The 18,571-nt window shown below is 48.2% G+C and overlaps 1 protein-coding gene across 1 annotated transcript in view; it reads right to left on the reverse strand.

Annotated features, from left to right (window-relative positions):
- LOC129838606 (adiponectin receptor protein 2-like) overlaps window positions 1–18,571 on the reverse strand; it is an 82,437-nt gene that overhangs the window by 40,174 nt on the left and 23,692 nt on the right. Inside the window, exon 2 of the mRNA XM_055905692.1 lies at window positions 15,243–15,608. Coding sequence (XP_055761667.1) covers window positions 15,243–15,380 — 138 coding nt within the window. The 5' untranslated portion in view covers window positions 15,381–15,608. The remainder of the gene's footprint in view (window positions 1–15,242; window positions 15,609–18,571) is intronic.

Here is an 18,571-nt window from a genome sequence, read left to right on the forward strand (position 1 = left end):
CTGGCGTGTTGGGAGCTGAGAGAGACACGGTTGCAGGACGGAAAGGGATGATTTTCCCAGATAGGAGAATGAGGAACTGTAGCGCCCTTTTCTAGTGAAGTGAAACAGTGACCAAACCATTAGTGCCCTCGTCCCGAACACTCACTAGTGCATTAGTGCCCTCGTCCCGAACACTCACTAGTGCATTAGTGCCCTCGTCCCGAACACTCACTAGTGCATTAGTGCTCTCGTCCCGTACACTCCCTAGTGCATTAGTGCCCTCGTCCCGGACACTCCCTAGTGCATTAGTGCCCTCGTCCCGGACACTCCCTAGTGCATTAGTGCCCTCGTCCCGGACACTCCCTAGTGCATTAGTGCCCTCGTCCCGGACACTCACTATTGCATTAGTGCCCTCGTCCCGGACACTCACTATTGAATTAGTGCCCTCGTCCCGGACACTCACTATTGCATTAGTGCCCTCGTCCCGGACACTCACTATTGCATTAGTGCCCTCGTCCCGGACACTCACTATTGCATTAGTGCCCTCGTCCCGGACACTCACTATTGCATTAGTGCCCTCGTCCCGGACACTCACTATTGCATTAATGCCCTCGTCCCGGACACTCACTATTGCATTAGTGCCCTCGTCCCGGACACTCACTATTGCATTAGTGCCCTTTCTTCTTCTTCTACATTTTAGTCATTTAGCAGACGCTCTTATTCAGAGTGACTTACAAGAGCAATTAGGGTTGAGTGCCTTGCTCAAGGGCACATCGGCAGAGAGCCGGCGCAGCACGAGAGAGGCAGTCAGACTGACTGCAACAGACAGGGAGAGACAGATTGAGTTAAAGAGAAAGGAGGATACCTAGTCAGTTGTACAAATGCATTCAACTGAAATGAGTCTTCCTCATTTAACCCTCTGAATCAGAGAGGTGCTGGGGGGGGCTGCCTTGATGAACATCCATGTCATCGGTGTCTGGGGAACAGTGGGTTAACTGTCTATCTGTGCAGGGGCAGAAGGACAGATTTTTACCTTGTCAGCTCGGGAGATGATAGGGAGAGAGGATGAGGGGGCTTCCCTAGAGGCCTACTCAGACATGTAAAATGAAAGAGCACTGACTGGCTGGCACGCTGGGTTGGCTAGCTGGCACACTGGCACACTGGCTGGCTGCCACAGTGGTCGGCTGGCACAGTGGTCGGCTGGCACAGTGGCCCCTGAGGCTCATTTAAAGACAGAGGAGACCTACCTAATGACCTGCTGTCTCTTAGGACCATCATCTCCACCATCCCCCTGGGACACACAGGCAGGGGGGGTGGGAGTGCTGCTACTGCTACTTGTGTCTGCTCAGAGAAGAGTTCTGTGAAGAACAATACTACAAAACTCAAGCTAGATAACGTCAGCTAAAACCCTAACCAAAAGCAGGAAGAAATGCCCAGACATCTAAACACATCGTTCTCAGTTCTTTCCACACAGCTGGAGAAGTGAGAGTGTGGTCCATTTGAGGCAGAGAGCAGATGGACATCTAACTATCAGAGTCTTCTGGGGTTGAACCTCCCTTCTCTCAGTGTAAACAACAATCACATGCAGGAGAAAGAGAGAGGAAGGAAGAGGGGCCGTCCCTGAATCCTACACTGCATTAGAGGAGACAGAGAGAGAGACAGAGAGAGAGAGAGAGAGAGAGAGAGAGACAGAGAGAGAGGGGCCGTCCCATGTCTCCTACACCGCATTGCAGAGCTCCTTTTTGAGGAAGTGAAGCAAAGAAGTGCACTGCTGGCTGACACATGTACACAGTAACCCCACCACACACAGTAACAGGGCCTAAAATGAACGAGGTGGATTTTGGCATTGGCGGGTAAGAATGTCTAGTTCACCAGACACGTTGGCGTGTAGTAACACTCCGGGCTCTACAGTGTGGGCATTTAATAAAAAAATGGTCAAGTATGGGCACACGTAAGAGTTGTAATTTATAGCAAAATAGATGAAAGCATTTCACTACATCCACATTAACATCTGATTAAAAACATGTAAGTGACCAATACAATCTGATATGATTTGTTTGCTAAGTATTTTTGCCATTTTGTTTGGTATTATCTGGTATTCCAAAAATAAATCTGGATCCTAATGTTACATCTATCCCACCTGGCGCAGCAACACTGCCTGTCTGGGGGGCTGTGAGCACTGAACGATTACTTTCTAGAAGCAATAGGCACAGGCATAAAAGTTGGTCTAATTTACTCAAAAGTCTACTAAAGTGAGACTTTGTACTCATGTTTCTTGGCTATTTACATTTGTTTAGTTCACAAGCTAGGTTGTTTTCTATGTTTGAGTTTGCTTCCACTGCTAGCAAAAAGAGACATCGTTGCCCTCTACTAGTGACGTGCTCACAGGCACACATGACTTGGTTACCGAGGTAACCTTAAAAGGGGCAGCTAAACATTTTAGGCTGATGTTTTTGTTAATACTCAGGTCTCTGAATATTAAATTAAACAGCCACTATGGCCACTATATATATATATATATATTTTTTTTTTTAATCTACCTGTTATACATAAAAAAGTTAGTTTTAGGCCCTGCACAGTAACCCCACCACACACACACACAGTGGCAAGGAGTGGAATGTAACAGAGACTGGCACCCAGACAAGGCTAGTTATCCTACTGTCAGATGTTTAAACTGTTGGACTTTTAAACACACAAGCAAGAATATCGCCAGTTAGGCCAACGGCAACGTCGCCAGTTAGGCCTACGGCAACGTCGCCAGTTAGGCCTACGGCAACGTCGCCAGTTAGGCCTACGGCAACGTCGCCAGTTAGGCCTACGGCAACGTCGCCAGTTAGGCCTACGGCAACGTCGCCAGTTAGGCCTACGGCAACGTCGCCAGTTAGGCCTACGGCAACGTCGCCAGTTAGGCCTACGGCAACGTCGCCAGTTAGGCCTACGGCAACGTCGCCAGTTAGGCCTACGGCAACGTCGCCAGTTGGGCCTACGGCAACGTCGCCAGTTGGGCCTACGGCAACGTCGCCAGTTGGGCCTACGGCAACGTCGCCAGTTGGGTCTACGGCAACGTCGCCAGTTAGGCCTACGGCAACGTCACCAGTACAATTGAAGTGTCAGTAAGTCAGGCTACTGTTTGTTTTTAGTTTGATGGGAAGAGTATTACTGCGTTAGTACTGCTTGTTTTCATCAGAGTAGCAGTAGGTTCTTCGGTAAAACAACTGTTTCACGGATATGATCTCCCTTCTTGTTAAAGGGGAAGTTTACCCCATATCAACCCGGCAGGCCCTGCCCATTGCATCACACGGTCTGATTCACACTAAATCCTCCACCAAATTTCACAGTGGGTGTGAGACCTGGAGAGTGAGTGTCTCGCGCCCCCTGTGAAGCTTGGTGGAGGATCGGTGATGATCTGGGGGTGGAATCTGGCTGATGTGTCTTTGTGAAGGTCGCATGAATCAAGCCACGTACAAGGTTGTCCTGGAAGAAAACCTGCTTCCTTCTGCTCCGACATATGGGACTCCCAATCACGGCCGGTTGTGATACAGCCTGGATTCGAACCAGGTTGTCTGTAGTGATGCCTCTAGCACTGAGATGCAGTGCCTTCAACCGCTGCGCCACTAGGGAGCCAAGGTGACATCCTGCCTTTAAAAGGGTCAGCTGAACAATTGTCTCATCTGGGATATTTTAGTTAAAAGACCATTTATGCAAAAATATAGCAATATACCACATCACTTCTTAATAGTAATACATTTATTTTATTAGAAACATTACAAAGCATGCTCATCAAGTTTTTATTTGGTGTGTAATTACGTGAAAAAATATTGTAGCTGGAGTGACTGGTAGATTTTTGTGGCTGATGGAGCCAAACAATTATTTTCAGGCCCCGTTTCCAGGGAGTGGCCGATTCACTGGAAGGACCTCCAACAGGCAGTCCTTTATATTAAAGAGGGCCTAGAGAGACCTCAGCCTCCCTCAGCCTCCCTCAGCCTCCCTCAGCCTCCCTCAGCCTCCCTCAGCCTCCCTCAGCCTCCCTCAGCCTCCCTCAGCCTCCCTCAGCCATAAAGCTGGGTGATGTTTTAGAGATTGATGCTAGAAAGCACACTGAGCAGCGGTTGGGTCATTCTGTGGTGGAGTGATCCCAGTAAGCCTGCCAGACGGGTGACGATCAGAAGATCAGCAGGGTTTAACACCACTGGGGAAATTCTAATGAACATGTCAGTCAGGAGGATGTGGTTGATAGGAGCCTGTTCCACACCACTATGACTCACTCATATTTAAGAGAACAACATGCTGGGGTACGTTTACTTTCAGGTTCCTACTCGCCAACGCAACAATAATACATAAAGCTGCAAGCAGCGGTTCCAGCTTGGTGGTGTAATTCACTTCTGCCAAATGTGATGTGGGCTGAGTAGTTATAGGATGGCAACTGTGTTCGTAGTACCTGAAGAGGTGTATTGATAGTGTTTCACAATGAAACATCACACACCCATATACATAAAACACACACATACATAAAACACACACACAGCCCATAGCACCATCAGGACAAACTGGACACGTCACCCTAAGATAAGCTACTTCTGTGCTCATTACCCTGCTTTTGATGCATTTTTGACTATTTTTTATGATGTTGACTATATGGTTGCAAAATTCCTGGAACTTTCAATAAAATTCTTTTTTCCCCCAGAAATCCTGGTTGGAGGAGTCTGGATATTCTCTCCTGATTCTAGAAACCTTCAACCGGGATTTCGGGAAAACCAGGGAATTTATTGAAAGTTCCCCGGAATTCTGCAACCCTAGATGACAACTTTAAAACGTCTTCTCCAGAACCGATAGACTGATCGGTACCAAATGTGGTCTATAGCACCTATAGATGCACACCTTCAAACACACATTTTATAAGAGCTCAAACAATATGGCCGCAATAAGCCAATGAGCTTGCATGAGTGGTTTTTCCTGCCCAACAGCGCCCCCCCATGCGGCCAAACTGAACAATACTTTAGATTAGCTAGACTCATATCTCTAAGCATGTGTGCCAAATTTCATCACTCTGAGTCAAACAGATTGAGATGTATAGCGCCACCGTGTGGCTGATCTGAAAGTGCTTACATATGTTGAGTGCGTTTGGAACAAGTTTGGTTACGATACGAATATTCGTGTCTGATTTATTAGCATTAATGTGCCAGACAACCCCCACATTAATGTCTATTGGTTAGTAGTGGCCATGTTGTTTGACATACTAGTCTGCAAAATATTGCGTTGAGAGACCTTGGTCCATAGATGCCATATATCAAGGTACATCCAGATCGGCCCAGTGGTTCCGGACGAGATGTCATTTAAGTGTTATTCACAAAATTCAAAATGGCGGAAAATCCATCATGACGGACCTCGTGGGTCCTTGGGGAAAATGTGTTCCTTGTGAGAAGAGGGACCTATGCACTGTATTTCAGGACTCTAGGTCATATGGGGTGATGGGCGTGACCTTTCAAAGTTAGCCATTTCAATCACCTGTTATAGCGCCACCTTGTGGCCAATTGGAATGGCTTGGCACCAGAGAGTGTAGACTATGGGCCTTTACCATCACGTCAAGTTTCACCCTCTTCGTCCTTACCATCTCACGGGAATTTGAATGTTAACTTTCCTCGCATGAAGAAGCGGCATAATAATAATAATGAACGCCAACAAATACAGCAGGGTTTCGCCCAGCTTCACTGGCTTGAACCCTTAATACAAGATAAGAATATCAACATAATGTAAATGTCTCAGCAGAATAGAACAAACATCTCTCCAAGACCAGATGTCTAACCCCATACTGGGGTGTAGAACTCTCTATGCCGTTTCATCTAGCCTTTAATATGTGATAAGATTGGAGGATAGAGGAACGAGAGGAGGATTAGTTGGCAACAGAGAGCTGCTAAAGTGAGGTGTGGTTTTCTTCCTCCATCTATCATGCAGAGATTATTTTTTAATCTCCATCTTGCTGAGATTATAAATTGACAGTCTTCCTCATGGCGCTGACTGAATAAGAGATGGGAGGTGAAGAGTCTTCCTTATGGCGCTGACTGAATAAGAGATGGGAGGTGAAGAGTCTTCCTTATGGCGCTGACTGAATAAGAGTCTTCCTCATGGCGCTGACTGAACACGAGATGGGAGGTGAAGAGTCTTCCTTGTGGCGCTGACTGAATACGAGAAGGGAGGTGAAGAGTCTTCCTCATGGCGCTGACAGAATAAGAGATGGGAGGTGAAGAGTCTTGCTTGTGGCGCTGACAATACGAGAAGGGAGGTGAAGAGTCTTCCTCATGGCGCTGACTGAATACGAGATGGGAGGTGAAGTCTTCCTCATGGCGCTAACTGAATAAGAGAAGGGAGGTGAAGAGTCTTCCTTATGGCGCTGACTGAATAAGAGATGGGAGGTGAAGAGTCTTCCTTATGGCGCTGACTGAATACGAGATGGGAGGTGAAGAGAGAGACTTGAGGTTTTAACTTCCACGTATTTCCTGTATGTATCCTAATCCAGGCCCTTGTCATCTCCCGTCTGGATTACTGCAACTCGCTGTTGGCTGGGCTCCCTGCCTGTGCCATTAAACCCCTACAACTCATCCAGAACGCCGCAGCCCGTCTGGTGTTCAACCTTCCCAAGTTCTCTCACGTCACCCCGCTCCTCCGCTCTCTCCACTGGCTTCCAGTTGAAGCTCGCATCCGCTACAAGACCATGGTGCTTGCCTACGGAGCTGTGAGGGGAACGGCACCTCAGTACCTTCAGGCTCTGATCAGGCCCTACACCCAAACAAGGGCACTGCGTTCATCCACCTCTGGCCTGCTCGCCTCCCTACCACTGAGGAAGTACAGTTCCCGCTCAGCCCAGTCAAAACTGTTCGCTGCTCTGGCACCCCAATGGTGGAACAAACTCCCTCACGACGCCAGGACAGCGGAGTCAATCACCACCTTCCGGAGACACCTGAAACCCCACCTCTTCAAGGAATACCTAGGATAGGATAAAGCAATCCTTCTGCCCCCCCCCCCCCCCCCCCCCCTTAAAAGATCTAGATGCACTATTGTAAAGTGGCTGTTCCACTGGATGTCATAAGGTGAATGCACCAATTTGTAAGTCGCTCTGGATAAGAGCGTCTGCTAAATGACTTAAATGTAAATGTAATGTAAATGTATGTTAAAATACTGTGTATTTAACTAGACTAACTAGTGTAATAATGCCATCATCCAGGTTCCAGTTGATGATCAGGTTGATAGGGAAAGTGACTCTTTCTAGAATGACCCTGTCATACCTGCTCCTTTCTCTATGATTGGGCTAGTGTTACAATGTCTTCATCACAGTTCTAGTAGATGACAGTCTAGATGGGGAAAGTCACTCTCTCTGACTCAAGTCACTATTTCTAGTGAGACCAGTTCCTTTTATGACTGGTCTCGGAATCACAAACTTTTAAGCCTGGAGACAATTGAGACATGGATTGTGTGTGTGCCATTCAGAGGGTGAATGGTCAAGACAAAATATTTAAGTGCCTTTGAACGGGGTATGGTAGTAGGTGTCAGGCGCTTTTGTTTGTGTGTGTCAAGAACTGCAATGGTGCAGGGTTTTTTCACGCTCAACAGTTTCCTGTGTGTATCAAGAATGATCCACCACCTAAAGGACATCCAACCAACTTGACACAACTGTGGGAAGCATTGGAGTCAACATGGGCCAGCATTCCTGTGGAACAATTTCGACACCTTGTACAGTCTATGTCCCAACGATTGAGGCTGTTCTGAGGGCAAAAGGGGGGGGGGGGGGCAACTCAATATTAAGAAGTTGTTCCTAATGTTTTGTCAACTCAGAATAGTGTGCCACCCGGCAACCATCGACACAGCCATCCACACAACAACCTAACAAGAGAAGTTAAGAAGCTTTATACTGTTCACTACGGAACTATAGGATGAAAATAGAAAGCTGAGAATGTCTAGAATGTTCTGAGAATGTGTTCGCTTGTCAATTAAAAGAAGAACTTGTTTGTTAACGTGACACTTGGAAGGAACCTTCACCCAGTTGTGTGGTGTGATCCAGCCAGCCTGACAGACTTCAGACCAACGACACATTACTGTCTGACTGTTGATACATACAGCGCCACCTTTCAACTGCGTTGGCTGCAAAGACAATATGTTGCCTTATGACAAATATAGACGTGGGACTTATGGTGTTGATCACCTGTAGTCATGGTCTTAGATCAGGTATTCCCAACCAGGGGTACGCACAACGCCGTCGGGGTTACACCAAATAAAAATGTGATTCACATATTTAAAAAATATTTACTTAAAAAAAAAAATCATAAAAAGTTCACATTTTCAGTCCATTTATATTATCCAACGGGGCTATACATTTGGGAGAGGTTTTTCTCTCGCCCGAGTAGCCTCGTTTCACTGCCAAAAATACAATTAAACCATCTAGGTGTTCAGCGAAATAACAAAACAATGTCAAATACAGGTAGCCTAGTCAAAATAATTAGCATCCAATCACATTAACCGTTACTCTCTCACGGTAATTCCACTAACGGTCTGAATGTAGCCAAACGTAGCTGCTGCTCATGTTGGTATCTGTACTGATGGTGCAAAAGACATGACAGGGAGACACAGTGGAGTGGTAACGCACGTACAAGCAGTTGCTCCCGACGTCACTTGGGTACACTGCAGCATCCACCGAGAGGCTCTTGCTGCCAAGGGAATGCCTGACAGCTTGAAAGACGTTTTGGACACTAACAAAGGTAATCATTTTCACTGTAAAGCAAGGCCCCTGAACTCTCGTGCATTTTCTGCATTATGCAATGATATGGGCAGCGACCATGTAACGCTTTTACAACATACAGAAGTGTGCTAGTTATCAAGGGGAAACGTAAATACTTCTTTTTTTTTTGAGAGAGAGAGACAAGCTTAAAGTTCTCTTTACTGACCATAATTTTCACTAGTCTGACCGCTTGCATGATGACGAGTTTCTCACACAACTGGCCTATCTGGGTGATGTTTTTTCCCTCACCTGAATGATATGAATCTAAGATAACAGGGACTCTCCACAACTATATTCAATGTGTGGGACAAAATTGAGGCTATGATTAAGAAGTTGGAGCTCTTCTCTCTCTGCATTAACAAGGACAACACACAGGTCTTTCCATCATTGTATGATTTGTGTGCAAATGAACTCAAGCTTCCGGACAACGTCAAATGTGATATAGCGAAGCACCTGAGTGAGTTGGGTGCGCAATTACGCAGGTACTTTCCCGAAACGTATGACACAAACAACTGGATTTGTTATCCCTTTCATGCCCTGCCTCCAGTCCACTTACCGATATCTGAACAAGAGAGACTCATGGAAATTGCAACAAGCGGTTCTGTGACAATAGAATTTAATCAGAAGTCACTGCCAGATTTCTGGATTAGGCTGCGCTCAGAGTATCCTGCCTGGGCAAATCGCACTGTTAAGACACTGATGCCCTTTGCCACCACGTACCAATGTGAGAGTGGATTCTCGGCCCTCACTAACATGAAAACTAAATACAGACACAGACTGTGTGTGGAAAATGATTTAAGACTGAGACTCTCTCCAATACAACATCACAGAGTTATGTGCATCCTTTCAAGCAAAACCATTCTCATTAACCTGTGGTGAGTTATTACATTTTCGATGAACAAATTAGGTTTTATATGTAAGATTGTTAAAGAGCTAAATTATTGATTATTATTTGTGCCCTGGTCCTATAAGAGCTCTTTGTCACTTCCCAAGAGCCGGGTTGTGACAAACTCACACTCATTCTTATGTTTAATAACTGTATCGTATAGTGTGTGTGTGTGTGTGTGTGTGTGTGTGTGTGTGTGTGTGTGTGTGGCAGGCTTACAATGATGGCAAAAAAAAAACATTTGAGAGTGCGCTGACCCTGGTGCTAGAAGGGGTACGCAGCTGGAGGTAGAACGTTTGAAAGGGTACGGGACTATAAAAAAAGTTTGGGAACCAGTGTCTTAGATAAACAAATAGGCTATACTCTGCTTGAAAGCTACTTGACAAAAACACCTTGGGCCAACTGTTGGCACGAGGGACCAACTGTTGGCACGAGGGACCAACTGTTGGCACGAGGGGCCTAGTTTCCAGGTATGGTGACACCACTGCTACAGTAGCTCTGATGAGACCTGTTAAGGAGGCAGTGGGCTGTCATTACCACTGTGATGACAGAGGTAATGACACCCAGCCCTATACCCCAGCCCAGGCCCTATACCCCCGGCCCTATAGCCCAGGCCAGGCCCTCTACCCCCGGCCCTATGGCCCAGGCCAGGCCCTCTAACCCCGGCCCTATGGCCCAGGCCAGGCCCTCTAACCCCGGCCCTATGGCCCAGGCCAGGCCCTCTACCCCCGGCCCTATGGCCCAGGCCAGGCCCTCTACCCCCGGCCCTATGGCCCAGGCCAGGCCCTCTACCCCCGGCCCTATGGCCCAGGCCAGGCCCTCTACCCCCGGCCCTATGGCCCAGGCCAGGCCCTCTAACCCCGGCCCTATGGCCCAGGCCAGGCCCTCTAACCCCGGCCCTATGGCCCAGGCCAGGCCCTCTAACCCCGGCCCTATGGCCCAGGCCCTCTACCCCAGACCCAGACTGTTTAAATCATGCAAAGTCAAACCATATTTTGACAATAGGCCTTCCACCTATCAGCCCAGACCACACAGCGGCATCCAGGACCAACCGGGGAGAGCAACATGGCAGGCTGCTCTCCTGAATATCAACAGCAGCTGTATTGGGTTTCCAGGCATCACAGGGCTGGCTTTACATGAAAGACTACACGCAGATCAGAAGCCAGGGATTAACACTGTGTGTGTGTGTGTGTGTGTGTGTGTGTGTGTGTGTGTGTGTGTGTGTGTGTGTGTGTGTGTGCATATATATATATATAGATATAGGAGTGTGTGCTCACTATTGACCAAAACAGGTACAGAAGACAAGGAAACAACCAGTAGTCTGAACAGGAAATCCAACCACGTCAGGTCATCAGGTCATCAGTTAGACCTGACCTCAGGTCATCAGGTCATCAGTTAGACCTGACCTCAGGTCATCAGGTCATCAGTTAGACCTGACCTCAGGTCATCAGGTCATCAGTTAGACCTGACCTCAGGTCATCAGGTCATCAGTTAGACCTGACCTCAGGTCATCAGGTCATCAGTTAGACCTGACCTCAGGTCATCAGGTCATCAGTTAGACCTGACCTCAGGTCATCAGGTCATCAGTTAGACCTGACCTCAGGTCATCAGTTCCAGTTAGACCTGACCTCAGGTCATCAGTTCCAGTTAGACCTGACCTCAGGTCATCAGTTCCAGTTAGACCTGACCTCAGGTCATCAGTTCCAGTTAGACCTGACCTCAGGTCATCAGTTCCAGTTAGACCTGACCTCAGGTCATCAGTTCCAGTTAGACCTGACCTCAGGTCATCAGTTCCAGTTAGACCTGACCTCAGGTCATCAGTTCCAGTTAGACCTGACCTCAGGTCATCAGTTCCAGTTAGACCTGACCTCAGGTCATCAGTTCCAGTTAGACCTGACCTCAGGTCACCAGTTCCAGTTAGACCTGACCTCAGGTCACCAGTTCCAGTTAGACCTGACCTCAGGTCACCAGTTCCAGTTAGACCTGACCTCAGGTCACCAGTTCCAGTTAGACCTGACCTCAGGTCACCAGTTCCAGTTAGACCTGACCTCAGGTCACCTGTTCCAGTTAGACCTGACCTCAGGTCACCTGTTCCAGTTAGACCTGACCTCAGGTCACCTGTTCCAGTTAGACCTGACCTCAGGTCACCTGTTCCAGTTAGACCTGACCTCAGGTCACCTGTTCCAGTTAGACCTGACCTCAGGTCACCTGTTCCAGTTAGACCTGACCTCAGGTCACCTGTTCCAGTTAGACCTGACCTCAGGTCACCTGTTCCAGTTAGACCTGACCTCAGGTCACCTGTTCCAGTTAGACCTGACCTCAGGTCACCTGTTCCAGTTAGACCTGACCTCAGGTCACCTGTTCCAGTTAGACCTGACCTCAGGTCACCTGTTCCAGTTAGACCTGACCTCAGGTCACCTGTTCCAGTTAGACCTGACCTCAGGTCACCTGTTCCAGTTAGACCTGACCTCAGGTCACCTGTTCCAGTTAGACCTGACCTCAGGTCACCTGTTCCAGTTAGACCTGACCTCAGGTCACCTGTTCCAGTTAGACCTGACCTCAGGTCACCTGTTACAGTTAGACCTGACCTCAGGTCACCTGTTACAGTTAGACCTGACCTCAGGTCACCTGTTACAGTTAGACCTGACCTCAGGTCACCTGTTACAGTTAGACCTGACCTCAGGTCACCTGTTACAGTTAGACCTGACCTCAGGTCACCTGTTACAGTTAGACCTGACCTCAGGTCACCTGTTACAGTTAGACCTGACCTCAGGTCACCTGTTACAGTTAGACCTGACCTCAGGTCACCTGTTACAGTTAGACCTGACCTCAGGTCACCTGTTACAGTTAGACCTGACCTCAGGTCATCTGTTACAGTTAGACCTGACCTCAGGTCATCTCCAAGGAAGGCAGTAAAGCACACTTCTGCTATTCCATTGACTGAGGCCCCAGCAGGGCAGGAAGGCTTGGTTACATAGCAGGGTGGATGTCTGGCGGGGTAAGACCTTCAGATCACTTTCAGGGTGTTTCTCCTCCACTCAGGTCTACGTGACTGAAGAGCATGTGTTGTGACTGGATGGGACAGCACTGCTGGGGCGACGACCACATTCCTGTTAGGTCTATGTAGGGGTGGGTTTCTCAATTTCATCTGTGTTCCTTGGAAACGTCCTGCCGTTCCACATGTTTGACCTAGCTAGCTCACGTCACAGAGCTAGTCAAGGGCTTGAGCATTGGGCTAGTTGACTAGCGATGGAACAACTAGGGATCTCCCAGAGGAACGGGCTGAGAAACACTGACTTACAGTGTATTTCTCCTGGCCAGGCCAGCTTGACTGCCTGTATTCAGCACTCTGAGAAACACTGACTTACAGTGTATTTCTCCTGGCCAGGCCAGCTTGACTGCCTGTATTCAGCACTCTGAGAAACACTGACTTACAGTGTATTTCTCCTGGCCAGGCCAGCTTGACTGCCTGTATTCAGCACTCTGAGAAACACTGACTTAGTGTATTTCTCTTGGCCAGGCCAGCTTGACTGCCTGTATTCAGCACTCTGAGAAACACTGACTTACAGTGTATTTCTCTTGGCCAGGCCAGCTTGACTGCCTGTATTCAGCACTCTGAGAAACACTGACTTACAGTGTATTTCTCCTGGCCTGGCCAGCTTGACTGCCTGTATTCAGCACTCTGAGAAACACTGACTTACAGTGTATTTCTCTTGGCCAGGCCAGCTTGACTGCCTGTATTCAGCACTCTGAGAAACACTGACTTACAGTGTATTTCTCCTGGCCAGGCCAGCTTGACTGCCTGTATTCAGCACTCTGAGAAACACTGACTTACAGTGTATTTCTCCTGGCCAGGCCAGCTTGACTGCCTGTATTCAGCACTCTGAGAAACACTGACTTACAGTGTATTTCTCTTGGCCAGGCCAGCTTGACTGCCTGTATTCAGCACTCTGAGAAACACTGACTTACAGTGTATTTCTCCTGGCCAGGCCAGCTTGACTGCCTGTATTCAGCACTCTGAGAAACACTGACTTACAGTGTATTTCTCCTGGCCAGGCCAGCTTGACTGCCTGTATTCAGCACTCTGAGAAACACTGACTTACAGTGTATTTCTCTTGGCCAGGCCAGCTTGACTGCCTGTATTCAGCACTCTGAGAAACACTGACTTACAGTGTATTTCTCTTGGCCAGGCCAGCTTGACTGCCTGTATTCAGCACTCTGAGAAACACTGACTTACAGTGTATTTCTCCTGGCCTGGCCAGCTTGACTGCCTGTATTCAGCACTCTGAGAAACACTGACTTACAGTGTATTTCTCCTGGCCAGGCCAGCTTGACTGCCTGTATTCAGCACTCTGAGAAACACTGACTTACAGTGTATTTCTCCTGGCCAGGCCAGCTTGACTGCCTGTATTCAGCACTCTGAGAAACACTGACTTACAGTGTATTTCTCCTGGCCAGGCCAGCTTGACTGCCTGTATTCAGCACTCTGAGAAACAATGACTTAGTGTATTTCTCCTGGCCAGGCCAGCTTGACTGCCTGTATTCAGCACTCTGAGAAACAATGACTTAGTGTATTTCTCCTGGCCAGGCCAGGCCAGCTTGACTGCCTGTATTCAGCACTCTGAGAAACACTGACTTAGTGTATTTCTCCTGGCCAGGCCAGCTTGACTGCCTGTATTCAGCACTAAGAAACACTGACTTACAGTGTATTTCTCTTGGCCAGGCCAGCTTGACTGCCTGTATTCAGCACTCTGAGAAACACTGACTTACAGTGTATTTCTCTTGGCCAGGCCAGCTTGACTGCCTGTATTCAGCACTCTGAGAAACACTGACTTACAGTGTATTTCTCCTGGCCAGGCCGGAGAATCTGCTGCCTGTATTTAGCCCTCTGAGAAACACTGACTCAGTGTATTTCTCCTGGCCTGGCCAGCTTGACTGCCTGTATTCAGTGCTCTGTGCTGCAGCAGTCTCACAAACTAGCAGCAGCAGAACAGACACAGATCATTAAACCATTGTGTTGTCACATGCCTCAGGGGGCAGGCTAGCGTCTCTCTCACGAACCTAAATGAAAGCAATAGCACACCAAAGACATAGGCTGCCTGCTCGGCTCTTTGAATCTCACACACACAGTTAGTCACACACACACACTTGGATTTATCCGTTTATCTGTGCTTTGATATGAAAACCCCCCCTAGAGCAAGAATATGCCTGTTGTGAGAATGGTCTAGTATAGATCTTTACTGAAGTCCTCTTCATTAGTGAAGTACAATATTGACGTCACAGCAGCACAGTGAGAGAGGCAGGAAATGAGATGGAGATGAGATGATGAGGAGTACTGAGCTCTCATGCTGATTGGATCATTATCCAACTCTGCCAGCTGAGCCCAGGATGTATGAAATCTTATTTATCCCTCAGAGAGCTGTGGTGTCTCTTGAATGGGATACGGTTATTGTGATGAGTGTCTGTTGGATAGGAAGTAGCTTTATTGTTGTGTGTGTGGTGTGGTGTGGTGTGGTGTGGTGTGGTGTGGTGTGTGTGTGTGTGTGTGTGTGTTCACTCAGCCGTACCAGTGGGTATCATCAACCCAGATAGTCTAAAAGCCTCACTCACCCTCAGAGTCACCCCGTTGTGCGTGTGTCCGTCTGAGATGACATCATCCTCCTCCTGCTGCTCTCTAGGATCCACCTGCTCCGTAGTGGTGCCATCAGCATCTGTAGCAGCGGTACCATAGCCTCTATATCTCAACATGAAGCCCGGGCCCTCGGCCCCTGAGGGCCTCTGCTGCGGCTCCAGCTCCCCTCCGGCTCCCTCCAGCTTGGCTGCTGGTCTGATACTCCCCCGCTGACCGCTGTGGACTGACCGGCCTGGCTGGACTGGTAGAGGGTCCTCCTCCAGCTAGACGGGGGTAACTGGGTCCTGGTGGTGGGGTCAGGTCGTTGGCCAGAAAGGGTGGGGGTCGGTAGACTGGTAAGGAGCCTAAAGGAGGAGAGGGAGAAGACAGGAAGGGATGGAGGGAGAGAGGAAATTAGTTCTTATTTTGAATATCTTGTTATGAATTGTTTGTATTTGACAGTATTAGGGCGGTAACCAGATAAGGAGTGGTGTAGCACGCAGCGGGGGAGGGGCCCCAAACCCAAACAAATACCCCCGTATATTGTCTATAGGATATATGGCCCAAGCCAAGCCAGTATGTCTACATGAAAACACAATGTTGACATTCATTGATATACTTATATCAAGATTTAGACCCGGACAGAGAACTACAAGTCAACATTACACAGTGTGAAATGTCAGAGACAGTCTACAGTCAAATGGTCACAATTAAAAATGGTCAATAACCACTCATCACCACAGTCTGGTTGGGTGTCATGCTGATTAGCTTAGCAACTCGCAATGCCAAGGACATGGAGAGTAACCCAAGAGTCCACACAAAGAGAAGACTCCTCTCTGGCTGTAAGCACTGAAAATCTCTCCTCTCGCTCTCTTTTCACACCTCTCCAAACCTCTTCCTCTCCTGGCTAATAGTCTGACACTCATCTAATCTTCCTTTCACCCCCCCCCCCCCCCCCATGAGGCAACAAAGACCTGTCATTTCCAGGACAGTAAGGTGTTGCTGTGTGAACCTGTAGAGACTCCTGTCATTTCCAGGACAGTAAGGTGCTGCTGTATGAACCTGTAGAGACTCCTGTCATTTCCAGGACAGTAAGGTGATGTATTGAAGATTCTAGAAACTTACCACCTCACAAACCCTGCTGCTGGAGTCTGGACAGAGAAGAGCTTGTTCAATAGTTTATAGCTCCATGTTCTACAGAGCTAAAACATATTCCATATTACTCCCTTTACAGACTACAAGCCTAGACTGTACACACACTGATGGCAAGTCAAGGTGAACATGCCTGAAGCACTGGACCACATTCTAACTCCCCCTCCCCTCTTCTCTCTGGCAGCACACTGTGACATGGACCATGGAATTCTATGGTGGATGGGGACAGGAAGAGAACTGTAGTGCAGAACCACTGTATGGAACGCCCGCTGTGAGCGTGACCTGCATACCCTCTGAACGGCCATATACCATTATGTGCTTACACACCAGCAGTTGCAGGACACGTGCAAGCACACCATGCACACAATGTACACACACACACACACACACACACGAGCACATGGTGCAGCTTGGCCCGTTCCCTAATCCCTGAAAAGACCTTGCAGTCAGTCACACACCAGTTGCCACCTGCCCCAAAAGCTCCCCCGTGGCTAGCATGTGGGCGGTCCGTACTGTACTCGTACTGAAGCACACCACAAACACTCTGCGCTCACATCAGACGAGGGCCAGTCGTAGCGTGTCGGGGAATGCATCTACATAAATCACAGTCGACTAGAAGGTGGTGTAAAGAAAAAAAGGAAAGAGCGAAGTATGGAAGGCAATAACAGAGAGAAAGGGGGCGGGGACAAAAACAATGCTTGTTTGGACTTCTGGAAGATAGAGGACATTGGTAAGTACATATAGCCTGGTGCCAGATCTGACGGTATAGGAACTGGCAAGACAGCACAAACTGACCAAGCTAGTCCGTACACACAATCAGAAAAACAACATCCTGTGATTGATTCCACTTCCCATCATGCATTTCCTTCAAATTCTACAGCATAGCTTGGACAACATCCAAGCCCTCCGCTAGGGAACAACAAGCCGGGGACAGGAAGATGTTTTAGAGGAGGAGGAAAATGAAATACATTCAGAAAGACAGCGGGTATGCTAGCATATGGTGTTGCTGATGACAAACCCATGTGTTCCCCAAATGCCACCCCTAGTCCCGATACAGAAAGGTTGGGCGATTCTATGATTCTATCCACCGTGTTTGACAGCCATCGTCAACGGTGATGACATATTTGAACATGACTGCGCCACTCAGAGTCTGGCGGCGCACAACGGAGCAGGGGGCAGTCAGCAGGGCGACATGTCAAATGGCCTATTCCCTTTTTGGCATTGGCTAAATGTTACATCTATACAGTGCAATCAGAAAGTATTCAGACCCCTTGACTTTTTCCACATTGTTACGTTACAGCCTTATACTAAAATTGATTCAATTGCCCCCCCCCCCATCTACACACAATACCTCATAATGACAAACAGGTTTTTAGAAATGTTAGCAAATTTACTCATATATCACATTTACATAAGTATTCAGGCCCTTTACTCAGTCCTTTGTTGAAGCACTTTTGACAGCTCTAGGAACAGCCTTGAGTCTTTTTGAATATGACGCTACAAGCTTGGCACACCTGTATTTGGGGAGTTTCTTCCATTCTTCTCTGCAGATCCTCTCAAGCTCTGTCAGGTTGGATGGGGAGCGTCGCTGCACAGCTATTTTCAGGTCTTTCCAGAGATGTTCGATCGGGTTCAAATCCGGGCTCTGGCTGGGCCACTCAAGGACATTCAGAGCCTTGTCCCGAAGCCACTCCTGCATTGTCTTGGCTGTGTGCTCCTGCATTGTCTTTGTCCTGTTGGAAGGGGAACCGTCACCCCAGTCAGATCAAAGTACAGAGAGATCCTTCATGCAAACGCTCTGGATCAGGTTTCCATCAAGAATCTCTGTACTTTGATCTGTTCCTCTTTCCCTCGATCTTGACTAGTCTCCCATTCCATGCTGCTGAAAAACATCCTCCACGCTGCCACCACCATGCTTCACCGTAGGGATGGTTGGAGGTTTCCTCCAGACATGACACTTGACATTCAGGCCAAAGAGTTCAATCTTAGATTATGAGAAACAAGATTGTCTGGTCTGATGAAACCGAGTCCTTTAGGTGCCTTTTGGCAAACTCCAAGCGGGCTGTCATGTGCCTTTTACTGAGGAGTGGCTTCCATCTGGCCACTCTACCATAAAAAGGCCTGATTGGTGGAGCGCTGCAGAGATGGTTGTCCTTCTAGAACAGGGGTGTCAAAG

The sequence above is a fragment of the Salvelinus fontinalis genome, chromosome 39 (assembly GCF_029448725.1).
Source record: "Salvelinus fontinalis isolate EN_2023a chromosome 39, ASM2944872v1, whole genome shotgun sequence".
NCBI lineage: Eukaryota > Metazoa > Chordata > Actinopteri > Salmoniformes > Salmonidae > Salvelinus > Salvelinus fontinalis.